At 49.3% G+C, this 18410-nt stretch overlaps 2 protein-coding genes and 1 long non-coding RNA gene across 7 annotated transcripts in view; 1 reads left to right on the forward strand and 2 right to left on the reverse strand.

The window, feature by feature from the left end:
- Nucleotides 1–577: 577 nt before the first annotated feature.
- On the reverse strand, nucleotides 578–3813 carry LOC141539956 (uncharacterized). Its single transcript, XR_012481430.1, has 2 exons — nucleotides 3715–3813; nucleotides 578–2440 (listed from the first exon to the last, which is right to left on the reverse strand). It is a non-coding gene; the product is annotated as an uncharacterized LOC141539956 (long non-coding RNA).
- Nucleotides 3251–6231, forward strand: MFSD3 (major facilitator superfamily domain containing 3). 2 transcript variants are annotated; one of them, XM_074263411.1, is made up of 6 exons: nucleotides 3251–3774; nucleotides 4074–4827; nucleotides 5197–5344; nucleotides 5422–5534; nucleotides 5617–5726; nucleotides 5963–6231. In XM_074263411.1, the coding sequence occupies exons 2-6, from the start codon at nucleotides 4146–4148 to the stop codon at nucleotides 6134–6136; spliced, it is 1227 nt and encodes a 408-aa protein (XP_074119512.1). In that variant the 5' UTR covers nucleotides 3251–3774; nucleotides 4074–4145; the 3' UTR covers nucleotides 6137–6231. The 2 variants fall into 2 exon arrangements, with proteins under 2 accessions (XP_074119512.1, XP_074119504.1); XM_074263403.1 differs by lacking the exon at nucleotides 3251–3774 and adding an exon at nucleotides 3824–3927.
- The window catches only part of RECQL4 (RecQ like helicase 4), a 28995-nt gene continuing 16797 nt past the window's right edge, over nucleotides 6213–18410 (reverse strand). For all 4 annotated transcript variants that reach the window (XM_074263259.1, XM_074263269.1, XM_074263278.1 and 1 more), the window contains 13 exons: nucleotides 17991–18074; nucleotides 17582–17770; nucleotides 17257–17439; nucleotides 12737–12899; nucleotides 10946–11208; nucleotides 10670–10801; nucleotides 10269–10458; nucleotides 8644–8773; nucleotides 8228–8394; nucleotides 7804–7984; nucleotides 7417–7582; nucleotides 6734–6842; nucleotides 6213–6516 (listed from right to left, as the gene is read on the reverse strand). In XM_074263259.1, coding sequence (XP_074119360.1) covers nucleotides 6389–6516; nucleotides 6734–6842; nucleotides 7417–7582; nucleotides 7804–7984; nucleotides 8228–8394; nucleotides 8644–8773; nucleotides 10269–10458; nucleotides 10670–10801; nucleotides 10946–11208; nucleotides 12737–12899; nucleotides 17257–17439; nucleotides 17582–17770; nucleotides 17991–18074 — 2085 coding nt within the window. In that variant the 3' untranslated portion in view covers nucleotides 6213–6388. The remainder of the gene's footprint in view (nucleotides 6517–6733; nucleotides 6843–7416; nucleotides 7583–7803; nucleotides 7985–8227; nucleotides 8395–8643; nucleotides 8774–10268; nucleotides 10459–10669; nucleotides 10802–10945; nucleotides 11209–12736; nucleotides 12900–17256; nucleotides 17440–17581; nucleotides 17771–17990; nucleotides 18075–18410) is intronic.

The following is an 18410-nucleotide window of genomic DNA, read 5'->3' on the forward strand; positions in this document are numbered from 1 at the left end:
TTCATTTTCTTAGTTCTACTGAATTTTACTGAGCTCTGCCTGGTAGTCCTTTTTTAACTCCTTTTCTCCCAAATAAGTGTAAGTCTTTTACTAGCTTGCAACCAAGTTTGTTAACAACATATTATGCAAAGGGAAACACTGTAGTTTTTTCCTTTAAGTCGGATTTGGGTTAAATTTATTACATCAAAAGGCAATTATGAATGTGAATTATTCTAAAAGATTTCTCTATGCCCTCCTGGTTAGGAACAATTGCCTCTAGATACAATCTTCTCAGAAGGCAGAGTCATACATGTGAACTAAACCCAGCACTTTCTTTCCTGATTAACCCTCACCAGTGCCATTCCTAACTTCCTCTTTGCCCTTCTCCTTCTCAGGAAAAGGCCTTGCTTCCTGCTGAATTAGGGAAGGTGTCATTCTCATTCTCCCCAATTGTATACCAAAATCCTTCTTGACACTGTCCCTGATTCTCTTCGACCTTTTGCTTCCCTAGGAAGAAGTTTCCTGTCTCCTTTACCAAGCCAAACCTTGATCCCATAGCTTACTATTCGTGCTGGGAACTTGTCTCTTCCATCATTCCTTTTCTTTCTCTCCTTTCATCTTTCTGCATTTCTGCATCTAATTCCTTCAATTTCTTGCACAAATCTCTAAGTCCACTGTAACTGTTGTCACACCCTATTAGAGTGTAAGCTCTTTGAAGCCAGGATTATTATCTCCTTTTTGCTTTTGTTTATATCCTTTCCAAGAATTACACTGGAATGTAGTAATCACTTTCTAAGTGATTGCTTGTTAATTTTATCTATTTATGATTTATCTACAGCAAAAATCACCATTATAATAGCTATCTTTTATAAAATACTTTAAACTTTGCAAAGCAATTTACATAACACAGTATGGAGCTTCCTAATGGTTATGGAGAAGTGCTGGTAGAATAGACAAGAGTATTAGACTAGCTGTCACAATTTTTCTAGCCTCCTTTTCCTCATGTATGAAATGGCTACTAATCTCACAGGGTGAGGATCCAATGGGATTAATACATAAAGCCTTCAGCAAACCTCAATGTGTTATTTTTTGTTTCCCTCTTTGCCTATCTACCCTTTTTCTCTCTGTTTGATTCTCCCTCCATATATATATATAATTACATAAATATATATAAACACATTTAGTCTTGATCTATATCTGGCCAGTAGATCCAGATGGCTCAGGAGTTGAGGCAGGTGACCTTGCCCGACCAATTCACCCGAATGTCATCTCCCTGATGTTATGGTGCTCTTGGAGAATGAGGAACAAACCACCACAACAGTATAGACACACACACAGACACACACATACACATTTTATTAATCTTGTTTTAGAGATGAAGAGATTGACTTACAAAGACTCAGGATTTGAACCCCATGTTTACCTGCCTGCAGCCAACACTATTTACAATATCACACAGATTTCTAACCTATCATATTTTCCAGTAGCAGCAAAATTCGACAGCTATAGCTGGATTCAGATTCACTGCAAATTATTTTCAGCAAACAGGTTTTCCCATCATCTTGAGCTCCAAGTGGTAGAAGCCATGGCCATTTTAGTGCCCTTCTTCCCCTCCCCCACATACACACACAAAAAGCAGCCTCTGAGCAAAAGTCCTCAGAATTCTTTTAACTGTAAAGGCCTCTCTTTAGAGAGTGCACACACCCACCCTGAAATTTCTTTTGGGAATTCAACTGAGTTCAATAGAAATGCCTGGGATTAGGAGGGCATAATGTTACACCAACCAACCAAGTAGGAAATGTAAACTTTTTGTCCTCTTCCTCTACTAGCCATTAGCATTCAAGTCTATACTGAGGCATGTTAAAAAACAATAACAACCACAACCAAACCAACTTAAAAACAGGTGTAATTTTTACCCAGGATTTTTTTTTTTCTAAATATAATGGTTGAAAAGCAGAGGTTCCAAAATATCTCCATGAATTTCTCTGCCAACATCCCAGGGCAACTATGCAAACTTTAAACAAAGGAGTTTCTTGAATGGGGCTGAAATGATGTCATAGAAAGTTCTTTCTCTCCTTTCCCCATCCGGGAACAAAGCACTTGAGCACCCCTGTCACAGGATGCAATAAGTCACTTTGTTCCCTCCTCATTAACTCTGCTGTGACTGGATGCCGCTAATTCTAACGGCAAATTCAGAAAAAGTGAGCCCTTCCTTTAGGGGGAGGCCAGGGGACAGAAAAGCTGGGGATGTTTGTGCTGAGCTGGTAAGAGGTGCTGGCGGGGAGAGACTGCTAATGTGGCCAGGGCCAATCACAGAGAACTCACTTCAAATAAGGCACATTGTCTACCTTTGCTGTTTGTCCTCCATTTGTGATGAGGGCCACGGCCATCATGGAGTGATGTCTCTACTCGTGAGTGAAATGGACTTAAGTGAAGCAGAGTTGCACAAAGTCTCTTTTTCCTTAAGAAAGACAAATAAAACGATTACAAAATCACAAAAGTCAATTTGAAGTACAATTTATAGGCATTCTATAAAGAATAAGGTCTAAGAAGATCATTATAACTTCAATAATAATACTGTATGATGATCAATTCTGATGGGCGTGGCCCTCTTCAACAATGAGAGGATCCAAATCAGTTCCAAGAGAGCAGTAAGGAACTGAACCAGCTACACCCGGCGAAAGAACTCTGGGAGATGACTATGAACCACTACAAAGACTTCCCAATCCCCCTATTTTTGTCCGCCCGCATTATTTACTTCCTTCACAGGCTAATTGTACACTGTTTCAGTCAGATTCTTTTTGGACATGTATACATATATTGCATTTAATTTATATTTTAACATATTTAACATGGATTGGTCGACCTGCCATCTTGGGGGGGGGAAGAGGGGAAAACTTGGGACAAAAGGTTTGGCAATTGTCAATGTTGTAAAATTACCCATGCAAATATCTGGTAAATAAAAACTGTTAAAAAAAAAAACAACAACAACAAAAAAACGAGTCTATAAAAGAAAAGGTCACACTGCCTTGGTGGGTTAAGTTACTTAATCTTTTCCTAAAACTACTCAATTTCATATTGGTCTGCTCCCCTCAAGACTGTTCTTCAAATTGCAGAACCAGAGCATGGGACACAGTAACACCACCCTGATCCTCCTCAGGGTTGTATCCATTTAACCCCGTCTTCACCCTACCCCTAACTTCCCTTCCCCCTCTCTCCTGCACTTTTACAGGACCGCCGAGCCCGCGGATGTATTTATTTGGGGTCACGTGTTATCTCATTTGCTCCTCACCACCAGGGACGGCCCCCCTCTTTTACGACGAGATTGAGGCTCACACAGCCAAAGCTGGGCCCTACTACAGTAACCCACGTCTCCCTCACACAACGGAAGGTCCCCAAGGCAGGAGCCGCGTGACCAATAAGCGCTTGTGGATTCAGTCCTGTTGGCCGAGGGGAACAGAATCAAGGGCCAAGCAACTTAAGTGACCACGTGGACAAATATGGAAACTGAAGGTCGGAGAGGACCGCAGACTCGGACTTCCCACGCTAACTGCTAAGGCTGGGGGGAGGGGATCCACACCAGGTCTTCTGTCCCTAAGCCCCCAATTCAGTAACAGCCAAAGCCGAGGTGCAACTATGGGGACAGAAGGACACTCAGCGCGCACGCGCACCCGCGCTCAGAGATACCTCTCACTACAGCGCCGCCAGCTCCTCTGGGTCTCTCTAGGTACTGACCTCATTTCTCTATGATCTCGACGGAAGTTCTCCAGAGTTAGGAAGATTGTGTTTAGGGAGGTGAGCTATGACTTGGAAATCTATTCAGCGGCGCTTGCTAAACAGCCGGAAGTCCAGGGGACTGCCTAGCCTGACGGCGTACTCTATGGCTGTGGAGGACCGCGTAGGCTGAAAGTTGCATGGAGCTCCTCCTGGACCCAGGGACAGGCTGTTGTGGGGAGTCGCGGTTAAGGGAGGGGGTGGTCGCCCATACTGGTCGGGTCTGTGTTCCGTCTCCGCAGAAGCCCCGCTCATCTGGCCGAGGTAGCCACGGTAACCCCGGGCTTGGTTTGAGTCCTAATGTCAGCCTTTTATCCTAGAAGCCTCGCCCACTACCCCCAAGCCTCATCTGAAGGGAGACTCTGAACCTGACCCCTGACCTGTGACCTCCGATGGGCGCCAAGTTGGCGCTGCTAGGCGCTCTGTACCTGGTGCAAGGCCTACCCCACGGGCTACAGGCGGGGCTGTTGCCCCTGCTGCTCCGTTCCCATGGCCTGTCGCTGACCCGCGTAGGGTTGACCCGCGCTTTGCACGCGCCCTGGCTGCTCAAGGTCGCCTGGGCCCCGCTGGTGGACCGGCGCGGCTCCCCGCGGGCATGGCTGGCACTGAGCACCGGGGCGCTGGGACTCCTGTGCTCGCTGCTGGCCGCGTTGCCCCCTGAATCAGGGCCCGGCTCCTCCGGGCTGCCCACCGGGGCTGCTGTGCTGCTGCTGCTGCTGAACGCTGGGGCAGCAATGCAGGATGTGGCGCTGGATGGGCTGGCCGTGCGGCTGCTGGCCCCTGCTGAACTGGGCCCGGGGAACACTGTCCAGGTGGTAGCTTACAAGCTGGGGGCCGCCTTGGCCGGCGGGGGCCTTCTGGCACTTACTCCCAACCTCACATGGGGACCCCTTTTTCTTGGGTTGGCCACAGCCTATGGGCTGGCAGCCGCCCTGGCCTGGGGGGCCCCGGCCCTGCAGCTCCCACCTGTACAGGCCCAAGAGAACCACTGCCATCCCCCACGTGGGTTCCGAGCTCTCCTGGCCGTGCCGGGGACCCCCTGGACTGCTGGCTTTGTCCTCCTCTACAAGTTAGGTGAGTATGGGACAAGTGCTTGGACCTCAGTTTCCCCTCAGCAATCTGGCTGGAGAAAGCCTGACTCGGTGTCCCTGAGACTAGGCCAGGTGGATCCTCCATGGGACTGCCAGTTGTCTCTTAGGGGGCATAACTGGGGTTTTCAAGCCCACTGTCAGCTTAGAGAAGTGTCGTCCTGGGCATTGCTTTTGCAGTCCTGGACTAATGATCTCTGCAGGGGCTTTGTCTGGGAAGATTAGCTGGGAAGGAAAGGCCCGAGGAGGGTAGACTTGAGGTTTTTGGAAGTCTGGGCAAGCCCATGGCAGGGCTCAGGGCCTCAGATTTCCCACTCAGCTGCCCCATCCTGTCCTGTGTCTGTCCCATGCTTAGGTGAACAGGGTGCCATCAGTCTCTTCCCTCTCTTTCTGCTGGACCAGGGTGTGCCGGCTGCAGAAGTGGGGCTGTGGAATGGCGTGGTGGCTGTGGGCTTCTCCATTGCAGGCTCTTCCCTGGGCGGAGTCCTTCTAGCCCGGCACAGGTGAGAAAGGGTCAGGACAAGAGGAGGTGTTTGGATCAAGGCTGGCCCTTTCTGATCTGCTCTCTGCCTCTGTCTAGGCAGCCCCTACCTCTCCTGAAGCCCCTCCTGCAGTTGCGCATCGGGGCCCTGGCCTTCCAGATGGCTCTGCTCTCCTGCTTCCCTAGCACCACTCTGGGCAGCCTCTTAAAAGGTAAGGAAGAAAGCAGGGGCTGGGATATGGAAGGTGGGGTCCTTCAGGGCAGACAGATACACTGAGCCTATGCTCCCGGCAGGAGCTGCCCTGGTGAGCCTTGGTCCCCAGCATTTTCTGAGTGGAACAGTGACCACCCTGACCTTTGCCCTTATGATGCACTGCAGCCAGCGAGCACATGGCACCATTCAGGTACTGGGTTTGTGGGGGAAGTGACCTTCTTGGGTCCCCTGGACCAAGTACAGGCTCCTTGAAGTGAGGATGAGGTATATCCTTGCCTAACATGACAAAGGCCCAGAGTCCTGGGAAGCCTTTACCTTCCGGGGCCCTGGATGCAGGCAGGGGAGGTGCTTGTCAACAATGGTAGTTACTGCGGGACATTGTGGGACCCTGGAGTCCCTTTAGGCTCTGACCTTTCCTCTCCCCAGTCCACTCACTACAGCTTTCTGGCCACACTGGAGCTGCTGGGGAAGCTGCTGCTGACCACAGGGGCGGGAGCCCTGGCAGATGGCCTGGGCCTGGGGCTGTGCTTCAGCCTCTTCCTGGCCCTCTCTCTGATGGCCCTGCTCTATCTGGACTTGGCTCCTGGGAACCTGGGCTGAACAAGGAGAGGAAAGGAGGGGAACATTTCCTCATCCCAGACTGGGGCTGGGCCCTCGGACCTATTTTCAGCATAAATAAAAACAAATCCAAGAGATTTTTATTTCCCGCTTTGAGAATTGTCCTTTCTCCTTAGTAAATGGTAGTTAGAACATGTTTCCAGTCCAGTGCCTTGTGCCTCTTTCCTGGCAGAAAGCAGGAAGGGCATGCGGTTGGCTAGCATGTCCTCCCTGAAATGATGGGATGAGGCCCTTTCAGGCTCGCTTCCAGGCCAGAATCTCTCTCGTGGCTAGGCAGAGGAGGTCGGGGAAGCTCACGTGCAGATATTTCCTCCAGAATCGACGGTCCTGCCCATACACCTCTGCCGGGTAACGGGGGCTTCCTGTGGCCATGAGATGGGGGTGCCGTGGCATGAGACCCAGGACTAGCTTATCACTACCCTGCCTCACCCACAGTGGCCAATGTCAGATGTGGAGAAAGTGGCATTTCTTCTGGGGGGGGGTGCTAACAGTGGTTCTGGGGACAATGAGGTGGGTCCTAGTGATGGGGAATAACACGGAGGCAAAAAGGCATTACGAGGCAGGGGGCCCAGCTCTCACCAATGCCATGGAAGATCCTGGCAACAGCTCTGCCTGAGAACTTCTCCTCCTGCCGGATGGAGAGCAGCTGGCGGATGTCAGAGCAGACAGAACTCTCCCAGTCCTGAAGCTGTGTTTATGAGGGTAAATGGAGAAGTTAGGCCAGGCCAGATAGTGGCCAGAGTCCTAAAGATAAAGTTCCAGTTTGATGGTAACATAAGATCCCTTGTTGTTCAATCACTTTAGTTGTGCCCCATTTGGGGTTTTCTTGGCAGAAAGCCATTTTCTTCTCCAGCTCATGAAAAACTGAGGCAGATACATTAAATGACTTGCCCAGGGTCTCACAGCCTATACATGTCTGAACTTGGGAAAATGAGTTTCTCCCTTCAGGCCTGGCACTGCACCCACTGTGCTACCCAGATGCCCCCATAATTCCCCTTGCCCCTCCCCAGTTTATCCAAACTCTCCTCAGTAGCTCTGGTCAGGCTTATTGGTCATGGTCACCTCCCACTCCCAAGCCAGGTTCATTCTTGCCTCTGCCCCTCTGCCCACCCTTAGAGTAGTGTGCCAGAGAGTTTTGCTTTTCCCACTCGCCCGGGGGGCTCTTGCAGAAAAGGCCTGTCCTTGTCTCTGTCTCCCACAGTACAGCCAGATTAGATTCTTTTCAAGGGAGGGCTATAACTTTGGAAATTAGGGACACTCACTCTGGCCTGACCAAAGTCATGGTCCTGCTCACTGTCTTCCCTGAACTCCCCCTCCCAAAGGGCTGCTGCCCCTTCCTTGAAGTATCGGGTGAGCAGAATCTTCAACTGGTCACTCCTTTCTTCATCTGCGTGCTCCATGCAGGGCCCACAGTTGGGGAATGCCACCCTAGGAAGCAGGGCAAGACACATGTTAAATGAAACAGTCACACGGCTTCTAAGCAGTGTGCACAAATGCCCCACCTCCCAGTATGGGCCAAGTGGTTCGGGGCCCACTCTCCATGAAATGCATTGTCCAGTAATCAGTATCAAACAACTTCCTTCCATGCTCTAGGAAGGAGACATGGGGGCAACACTGGCTTCAGCCCCTGGATCCTAATTTCCCCATACCTTTGGAAGGCTTGGAAAGTAGCCCGTAACTGGGCTAGAGCTTCCCTTTCTCGGGCTTGAATCCGCTGATGTAGGAAATCACAGATCTCATCCTGTTCAAAAGCTGTTAGGTCCCCTGGGGATTGCATGTGGAATGAGAGGTCGCTAAACTCCACCAGCACCCCGGTACGGCGACAAGCTTCTATACCAAGAGAAGACACAGGGTCACTAAGATAACCTGGGAACGGTTATGCTTTTCTAACTACCCAAAAGTCCCATCTCAGACATGGTCCCTTTCTCCTGTCCCCATTGCCCCTAAGAGGCTGTTATCAGGAAGCCTTTCCATGTGGAATATAAATATCACTGTAAGACTGATCCACATCGAAAGACTGAACAGAAAGAAGCAGGGTATGTATGGGGGAAGAGCCCACATAGAGCTCCTTACTCATTCCAGGAGCTGCCTCCCATTGCAGCTGGTTCAATGTGCACCGCACAAGGGCTGCTTCCCAGCCCATGGAGTCGGCCAGTTCCACCACATTGAATTCTAGGGAGCTCCTGCCTTTGGTCTTGGCTGCCTGCTGTCGAGTCAGGGACACAGCCACTGGAGGGCACCTGCCAGGGGACAGTAGAAAGAAAAAGGCCTGCTTTGGCTCTTGGACCCCTCAAATACCTGAAATTCTCATCGCCACTGGTCCTCTAGGTGATGATGGCAAACACACAGAACAGGTCTTAGTTTTTACCTTTATTCAGAGGTACCCTCCCACCCAAAGCCACCAGTGTGAAGCAGGATGTCAAGCCCGAGGTAGAAGTGATTCGGAGCCATCCAACTCTTATGGGATGTTGACCAGGGTATTTCCTTACCTCTTGGCCACGGCCTGGAGCTCTGGGGGCCCACCATAGCATTTCAGATGGCAAGTGGCAAAGGTCGGGGCCAGCAGCTTCAGCCAGTTTTTAGGGTGTAGCTCCAGATAGCAGAGCAGTGTCTCAATGGCTGGCAAAGTTCAAAAAGGGAGCAGCTGTGGGAGGCAGGTCTTGCCCGTTCCCACAGGCTACTAACAAGAAGGCCTACTTCAGGTTCTGACTAGTGGCCAACTTTATGGGTTGGAAGGAGGAGCCCAAAGTAGTGTAAGAGAAAGGCTGACCAATGTGAATACTACTCTTGTCAGGGACAGATCCCAGAACTGGGTGATTTCTTCATCTCATTTATTCTCATGTGAAATCGAGAGGTTAGATTTTCAGGCTTCTTCATTAGATCTTCCTCTTGGTCATGCCCTCTAACTGTGGATGTCCTCAAGATTATTTTCCTTGATGGTATTATCGGCTCCCACAGATTCAGCTCTCTCTCTGTCGATAGCTGTTTATCTAGCTCTAAATTCCAGTTCCATCTTCAGCTGCCCATCAGATATCTCAAACTAGATGCCCCATACGTATCTTAAACACAACCCATTTATCTTCCTCCCAAACTCTTCCCCCTTTCTTACAGTTCCTGCCTTTGTGGTACTGTCCCAGGATAGCCCCATGCTCCCAGTCATTCTGCCTTGCAACCCAGGTTCATACTCAGCTTCTCACTCTCACTTTCCATATCCATTCTGTTGCCAAACCCTGTCAATTCTACCTTCATAACGTCTCCTACCTTTCTTTGTGCTGTCACCACCCAGATATAGGCCCTCATCATCTCACATCTAGACTCCTGCTAGTTGGTCTCTGCTTCAAGCCTTAGCCTATTTCAGTCTATGCTGCTATGGAGTTGTCCCACTTCTGACCATGTTACCTTCCCTGTTCAAGAAAAGCCAGTGCTTCCCCCTTTACCTCTGCAATCAAACATTCTCTCATTTTCAGAACCTTTCCTTTTCCTTGTACCTTTCCACTCTTATGCCTTACTACATACATGCTCTGTGATCCGATGACACTGATCTCCTTGCAGTTCCCCACCTGCAGTTCCTCCAGGTTTCCCATCTCCATTTTCACTGGCCAGCTCCTGAGCCTGGAGTTTCTCTTTCCCTTCTTGGCTTCCTTCAAATCCCAGATTAAACCCCACTTTCTGACTTTTGTGATTCCCCTTAATACAATACTTCTCTCAGTTATCTCTAATGTATATATCTTGTTTGCCAATAGTCTTCCCCATTAGTTCATTAAGCTTACTGACAGCAGACTTTCCCCCCCTTTTTGTTGTTTCCCCAGTGCTTAGTATAGGCTTAATTAAGGTTTGTTACTTGGCTGGATGGCCTTTAAAGTATTTTACAGCTCTATCTAAAATCTAGGATCTTCTGAAATGAGTGACACAGGGGAAAAACACTGTCTTCAGAAGATAGGATACTGGGGCCTCTATGTCCCGTTGGCAAATCACTTAACTTCCCCAAGCTTCCATATTCTCATCTATAATTTGTAAGAACTACAGAAATAAGAGAATACTTTTTTCCCCCAGAGCCAGCTGGGGGAAACCAGTAGCAGGGCTTGTCGGCCCAGGAGACATTTCAGAGCCTTACCCTCTTCCCGCATGTCCAGAGCTTCCACCATTTGCTGGACAGAGAAAGCGCGCTCGTGGCCTGGGCAGGCTCTCGGTACACTGGCAGCAAGCTCCCTTTTTTCCTGGGCACCTCCTCCTCCTGAGCTGGGCACTTCCTGCTTCTCCTGCCTGTGCAGACTAGGGCTCTGCTCCTCCAGGACCTCCCCATTCTGCAGGAAGACACCTCCCCACCCCAACCACATCACTAAGGCTCCTCAAGTGAAAATCCTTCCCACAGGATGACAGGACCAGGGCCTGAAGAAGCACCTGGGCTGACCCACTAGTCCCCATCCCTGCAGGGATCCCTTTTGTTCTCAAAGGCTCAGCTTGGAAAGAGATGGGATAGGGACTCCTGTGTGGATAGCCTTCCCTTTAACGTACCAGCACTTGCAGCTGTTGGAGGAGGCTTGAGCAGGTGCATGGGGGAAACACTCTCTGCACTAGTTTCTTGAGAGTCAGGTAGTCCACAGTATCAGCGTAGATGTGTCTGCGCAGTTCTCGAAGGTCTTCTCCCTGCAGGGAGGAGAGAAGTGGGGCAGACATCACTTTCCCAAGTGTCCTTTTTAAAGAGGAGCCAAGGAATGCTCAAGACCAAGAATCGTGAGACTCAGGGGAAGTCCTAAAGGGCACAACAGGGGCCCAGCCCTGGGCACTGACCTGGGGCTGCAGGAAGAGGTGGCAGTGGGCAGGCAGCCCGTCCCTCCCGGCACGGCCAATCTCCTGCACGTAGCTCTCGATGTTTCCAGGGAGCCCATGGTGCAGCACAGCCCGAACGTCTGGCCTGTCCAGCCCCATTCCAAACGCCACTGTGGCCACCACCACTCTCAGCCGGCCCTGCATGAAGGCCCGCTGGACTCGCCGGCGCTCTGAGGCTGGCAGGCCTGCGTGGTAGGCCTCTGCCACGGCCTCTGGCAGCCGCCCTGCAAAAGAGGCAGATTTATTAATAACAGTCACAGGCCCAGGGAAATGTGATGAGAGGGCGTCCGTCTGACACAGGCTTGGAGAGAATTGGAATCTTGGACTCTGTGGAACATCTAGTACAGGATTCCCGCAGGCTGATGCAAGAGGAGCTGGGGGCTCGTCCAGGTCACTCACTGGCAGTTTGTGGAGCTGGAATTCAAACTCTAGTCTTCCGGTTCCAAAGTCAAGGCTTCTTACAAGGTCACATACCCAGGGAGCTGAAACAGCCTCAGGGGCTGCGGTGCTTCTTCCCACTGTGTTACAATGACCAGGCGAGGCCAGGGAAGTGCACTCCTGGAGGGTCCTAGGCAGGATCAGAATCCCTGTTATGTGGAAAGGGAGATCCCCTTTCCTAAAAGGGGGCTGTTTGGGCCTAAAGCTCTGGCTCTGATGGAGGGAAGGCGCTCTAGTGGTCTAGTGGTCAGACTTGGCTTCTTCTCTTGGGAGAGAGGCTAGAGCTAGAAGGACCAGCCAAGACTGGTGAGAATAGAATATTTCCCCCATTTTTGACCGTATCAGGCAAGTTGTCTATCTTCCCGAGGCTTTCCGTAACTAATCTTGTCAAGTCCTCATTTAGACCAGGAAGTGGGTCTCAGAGAGGAGAGAGCACCCGGCCTGCAGCTAGGAAGCCCCTCATCTAAATCCTGCTTCCTTCATTCACTGGCTGTGTTGACACTGGGTTGATCACCTGACCGCTTTTTTTTTTTTCCTCCTGAATGCAGGAAAGATTTATTTTACATTCTTGCTTAGATTAGTAGACATACCTTAGAAACTCCAAAGGCAGCACTTTATTTCCTATCCTCTCCGGAGTCCCCTTGAATTGGATGTAACAGAAGTTACCACCTCTCATTACATAGCCAGACCCTGCCCCAAAAGAACTTAGATTCTAGAAGAGGGAAGGTAATGGAGGAGGGCTAAAGGCAAAAAACAAAAGACTCTTTTCAAATCTTAGGGTGGTCCCCAATTATAAGTCAGTCCCTGCCTCCAAGAAGCTTACATTCTTTTTGGGGAAGATAACTAACCTCCATCCTTGATTATTCCTTGGTGGGTTCCAGTTTTCTAATTCAAATTTCATTTTTCCAATTTAAGTTTCATATCTGTGGAAACCAGATAAATGCCTTTCTACTTCTCATAATCCCCCCCCTTTTCTTTTTTAATAATTTTGTTTCCACATCCTTTTTCAACCCCTCAAATTTGGCTAATATTTTTTACATCCCACTTCCTACAAGTCTCGTAATTGAACAGATCTCATTACACAAAATTATTAATTCCTCTGACAGGATTGATAGCACCTCTTTCTGCCTCAGTTTCTTAGACTATAAAATGGGGACAATAACAGACCATCTCTTTGTTATAAGGAGCGAATGAGATTTGCCAAGTCCTTTGCCAACTTTGCCACATGGCCCTGTGATCACCACTGGTTCATTTTAGCTCTCAATCCCATGACCTTGTGGTGCTCTGGCAGCACAGCTTCCTTCAAGGTCTCACCTCTGCGACCTGGGGACTCCTCAGAACGTCCTAGGCTCAGAGACTCCTGAAGACAAGTGCGGATCAGAGCAGCCACACGTACAGTTTCGTCCCTGCGGTTGCAGTACACGATGATGGAATTTAGATCTCTGAATCGTTCTCCCTGAAGCAGGGTCACCAGGGCCTGTGCAAAGAAAGGATCCTTCTCTTACAGCATACCTGGTATAACTTTAAAACCTACTTTTTCTCTTCTCTAGAGACATTATGAAATGTCTTTTCCAGCCTAAACCCCTTTCAGAACAAAAGGCCTTTTTTTTTTTTTTTTTTTTTTTTCTGGAGAACTGGGTTAAGAATGATAGTCAAACTTGACTAATTAAGATCACTGCCTTCCTCATTCAGGAAAGGACAAAATTTTGGATCCAACCAAGGAATTGCCTCTGCCACTAAAAGGGAGAAAACCAGTCTAGAACTCCTATCCAGTTTAGATTTTCTTGAAGAGGAGTAGTTCAAGAGGAATGAAATAGGGACTTGACTTCTTAGTTTTGCTGAATTCTTACCCAGATTCTATCTTACCATATTTTTTCTTATTCAATATTCCTGTAAGTATTATATAACATCATCTTGGGGCAGAGTCATGTTGGCAGGGATGGGACATTATACCATTTTTAATTTCTCTCTTTAAACTAGAAATGGATTGGATGTGTAATTAATGATAAATACTTTTATTTCTGACAGATTTGAACATTAAAATGCAAAATAGTCTCAGGAGTAATGTTTTTCTTTGAAAGATTACTTGACTCATCTGAACTCTAGTTCCACAGCTCCAATTTTATCTGCTTGACATCTCTACTTGGATGTCCCAAATTTCCTCCAACTCAGCAGTTCCAAAACAGAATTTACCAGCTCCCTTCAAAACCCAAGCTTGCTTCTATCATTGGTACCATCATCTCTCCAAGTCACCCAAGCTTGAAAGCTTGGAACTAGATTCTAAAAGGAGTGGGGATGGAGTGCATTCTAGACACAGGGGTAAGCTGATGCAAAAGTGAGATTGAAAAGACAACTAGGGAGTGAGTTGCTGAAAGGGATGAGGGGAAGATAGGCATTCCATTCCAGGAATAAGGAAAACTAAGCAAAAGATGTGTTCCAGGGACAAAGAGCAGGATGGGTTGTTGGAAGTTTAGATTATGTAGAGAGGATTGGTGGGAGGTAGGGGAGTGTCAGGCTGGGAAGGACCTTAAATACAAAGCAAAAAGCTCTGAGTTGATCAATAGATATTGGGGAGACGGTGCAGGGTTTCAGTAAAAAGCCATGATAAGTAGAGACAGTGAAAGGTCTTTTACTTCAGGGCAAGCCACAACTTGATTCCCACTCTTCTGTTCGATAAGAATGCTGCTTGCACTACACACCTCCCAGGGCCTTTGTGAAGAAAGCACACAGAAATCTGAGTTAGGATTATGCAGAAGGAATCCTCATCTGGCAGAGTACTAAGAATGGATTCAAAGGGGAGGCTATGGCCAGAATCCAGGTGAGTGAGTGCTCATAAAGTGAGTAGTCCAGTTGGGCTAGAACAGAGTACTGGTAGTGAGTAGTAGGAAACAAGTTTACAAAGTCTTTGAGGACACTGTTGTCAGCCAGAGATGAGGAGACTGACCTTAGGAAGCCAAACAGGGCAGGAAGAGCAGCACAGACATATGTTTTACTAGTAGAAATAGAGCCAGTTGGCAGGTGCTCCAACTGTCTAAGAAGAGCTGTCTTTTCTGAGCTATAAGCTCAGAAGACTCTGACTACAATTGCACTGGTGGAAGAGGCTGAGGGAGCATTCCCCTCCCCTCCCTCCACCCCAAGATTAGTCAGGTACTGGCCAACAGATGTGAAAGAAAGACAACATTTGTAGAGAAAGTTGTGGTAACTCTTTTGAGGGATAAGAAGCAATGGCTGCAGGGTCCAGCATCAAACATCCTATATTCCTTTTTTAATTTGAATAGCTCATATTCACAGGGCACTTGCCCCCACCTCCTAGTCAGATAGGTTACTTCAAGTGTACAGCCCAGAAAGTCAGTCTGGAAGAATGAAGTCATAGTCACAGAACAGACACAAGCCCAGGCTTTCTAACTTCAGTAAAAAATGTTCCTCTGATGAAGAGATGACTTTCCTGTTGGTCAAAGCCAACCCCTGGGATCATGTACCCTTCGTGTGCTCTCATTTCTCCTCTAATAAGCGGCCCCCTCAATCTCTCCTCCCTCTTTAATGTTCAGTCTCTTCTATCTAACATCCATCTAGGTCCTTCCCTTCTGCCTTCAGACATGCCTGACTCCCCATCCTTTAAAAAACTCTGATTCCATCCTGTCATCTCAAGCTCCTCAGGAAGCTCTCCACACTCAGTGCCTCCCCCCACTTTCCCCTGCTCCTTAACTCTCTGCAATCTGACTTCCAACCTAATCATTCAAATGACACGGCTCAGTCAAGCAGTCTGACACTGTTAGCCACCCTCTGCTCCCAAAGTTCTCCTGGGGTTTCTCACATAATCTGTTCTGACTCTGCTGGCTCACCCTCCAAATCACACCCCAGATTCTCTCCTCCTCGCTAAATTCACAATCTCACTCAATCACAACTCTCATAACCCTCTGGATACAGAAAACCCCGAGAACTCTCACTCCAGGCTTCCAGGCTCTATTAGTGGCCTGTTCGGCATTTCACATTGGCTGTCCCATCAATACCTTAATCTCAGAGTTCAAAACAAACTCATTTTCTTTCCCCCTAAACCCAATTCTCTGGTAAATGTCTGTTACAGACACCATTGTGCTTCCAACCTCGGTATCATTCTCAAATCTTCCCTCTCACTTACCCTACACACCACGTGGTTCTCAAATCTTACTATTTCCACCATGCCACCTCTTGCACCCAACCTTTCCTTACTCATAGTTAACACCTTACTGTTTTTCAACTAGACTACTGCAGGGGCCTCTTAACCGATCTCCTTGTCTCAGGTTCTTCTTATTCCAATCTATCCTCCACAGAACTGCCACACTGATCTCTTACTGCCTTTAGCATTTTCCCTCTGCTTGTCACTTAAAGTCCTTCACAACTGGTCCCAATCCATTTTTCTGGCTTCACACTTTTGCATTCTGAGATGAAGTCAGACTGATTTTCTCTCCTCTCCACATATGACATCCGAGTTCCCTTCTCCCCACCTTTGCAAGTCTCCATCCCTCCTCATCTCTACCTCAAAGCATATTTCACTTCCTTCAGACTTGGCTCAAGCACGATCTTTAACAAGCCTTTCCTGACTGCTTCTCCCCTTATCACTCTTCCTTCCTAACTACTTGGAGTTTATTCCATATGTAATTATAAACATAAATGTTGCCCCTTTGGAATATAAACTCCGAGAGAAGGATTGCTTAGTTTTAAAAATCCTTTTTATACCAGCATTTAGCATCAGAGCTCATCATGGTGCCTGGCACACTGTAGATGCTTAGTAAGTCCTGGGTGGTTGACTGATTAGTAAGCCATGCTCAAGCAGAAAATGCATCCACCAAGGAAAGTTGTAGGGGCTCTGCCTGGAGGGAGAAAGAGGCTCCTTCCCTCATGCAGAATGCTCCCTACCTCTCCAGTGCACTTAGTTATAACCCACCACCACATACAGAGTACACTTGAGGAAGGCTACCAAACAGTTTGAAGTATCTGCCAGAAACAGAGGAGCTGGATGGGGCTGTGAAAAGCTGAAAACGGAAGAGAGGTTTAAAAGAGGTAGCCTGCCAAGTTGTTTCTCTTGTTCAGAAACAAGCAGGGCAGGCCAGAAATGTGCCTTGAACAGTGCTTCCTTGTGAGCTGCAAAAGCACTGAAGGACGAAGCAGAGTATAGCTCATGGCAAGCGTCTTCTGCACAGATGTGAGAGTGCAGTAGCGGTGAGTGCTTGGGTTTCTAGATCCTGTGATCACTGTTTTGGGAGCTGGGCTGGAAAAGTTCCTGACTGTGGGAAAGGCAGAGAAATGCCATTTGCTTGGAAAACATCCTGTTTCATTTGCCATGAAGAAGCAGTAAGGCTAAGACTCGAGTGGCAGCTTGACCACAAAACCAATCAAGCTGGATCACTAGCCAAAGGGAAGCTCTTTCCCACCAAGGGAACCAGACTGGTTTTATGAAGGACAAAGGATCATCACAGAGAGCTGGTGTGCTGTGTAGTTTTTTAACCAGTGTTTTTTAAAAGACAGAAGTTGATGATCCCACTTCCAGGCAGAGTAGCTGTAAGAAAAGAGTTCTTTAAACTGTAATAGTTATTCCCTGGGTTTTTAGGGGAGAAATAAATGGAAGATTTGTTGCTGCAGGCTCAGAGAAGGTTAGAGCTGGAAGGGACCTCACAGAATCAGAACTCAAAGTCACTCCGGTCAGGCCTGGGATTTCCACTCAAGCTCCCTTCCCATAGCTCACAGGCCCTCACAGCTGGGACTCCGGCAGGAGCAGTAGCTGTGTATATGTGGAACCAGTTCTCGCCAGGATAATCCTGCCTTTTGCCCCCCGGAGAAGCAGGACAGACTCCTACCTGGTCCTTGTCTCTATCCAGGGAGACCGAGAGGTGCAGGTTTGGGGGGATGGAGGCCGAGTGTGTCCCACAGATGGCTGCTTCTGGGATGCCCAGGTGCAAGCCCACATCCCTGGCTGTGGCGCAGGTAGCAGTGGCTGTGAGTCCCAGGAAGAAGCGCACTCCCAGGCGTTCTCGCAGCACCTGGGGGAGGAGGGTTGGCCACGCTAAACAACTCCTACCCTGGCTGCAGGGGCCCTCTTTGCTCTAGCTCCTCGGAGGCTGTCCCTTTTCCCTCCACATCCCCGCCCTGCTAGTTGCCCCCCTCACCACCTCTGGGACCCACCTTACAAAGCCGCAGATAACAGGGCCGGAAGTTGTGGGACCACTGGGAGAGACAGTGCACCTCATCTATGCAGGCAAATGCCACGGGGGGCAGCCGGGAGGCCGGGGGAAGGCAGCTGGACCCCCCAGCTCCAGCCCCAACCACCGCCTCTGGAGACAGCAGCAGCACCTGCGCCTGGCCAGCCCCCACCTGCAAGGACCCACCCACATCAAACTGAAGCACAGGCCCCATGCTGCTTCTCCCACGATTCTCAGGCAGGGCCCAGTAGCCTGAGCCAGCCCCCCAGGGCCTAGGGGAGCCCACAATTCCCAGGTTCTCCGGCAGGATGACAAGCTGGGGCAGTGGAAGGCAGGGTCTCCCTGGGCTGCAAGCCCGAGGCCCTTCTCTGTCTGGTCCCCAGATGACTGACCTTCTCTATGGCTGCCTCCCTCTGTTTCCTGGTCATGCTGGAGTGAATGCAGACAGCTTTCAGCCCCCGAGGCAGCCCCGACACCTGCGGGTTACACAGGCTCTCAATGGCATGGAGTCCAGAGGAGGGCCAGCTCCAGCCCTGCCCAGAACAGGGGGCAGAGCCCAGAGTTCCTGGCCTGGTCTGGTGGCTGCTGTTCCACTACTGGGACGACTGGCCAAGTCTTGGGTAAGGAAGCAAATGACAGATGTCCAGCACCCTGGAGGAAGAAACAAGCCAGCAACCGAGGCTTCCCGGCCCTGCTCCAGGCCATGAGGATGGCTAATGGGCAGAGGGTAAAGAGGAGCTGGACAAGGAGCTATCAGAGACAGGGGCGGCAGCACAGCAGCCTGGGGACAAAGCAGAAGGATTTCAGGACCA

This window comes from Sminthopsis crassicaudata, chromosome 1, assembly GCF_048593235.1.
Source record: "Sminthopsis crassicaudata isolate SCR6 chromosome 1, ASM4859323v1, whole genome shotgun sequence".
NCBI classification, from domain to species: Eukaryota; Metazoa; Chordata; class Mammalia; order Dasyuromorphia; family Dasyuridae; genus Sminthopsis; species Sminthopsis crassicaudata.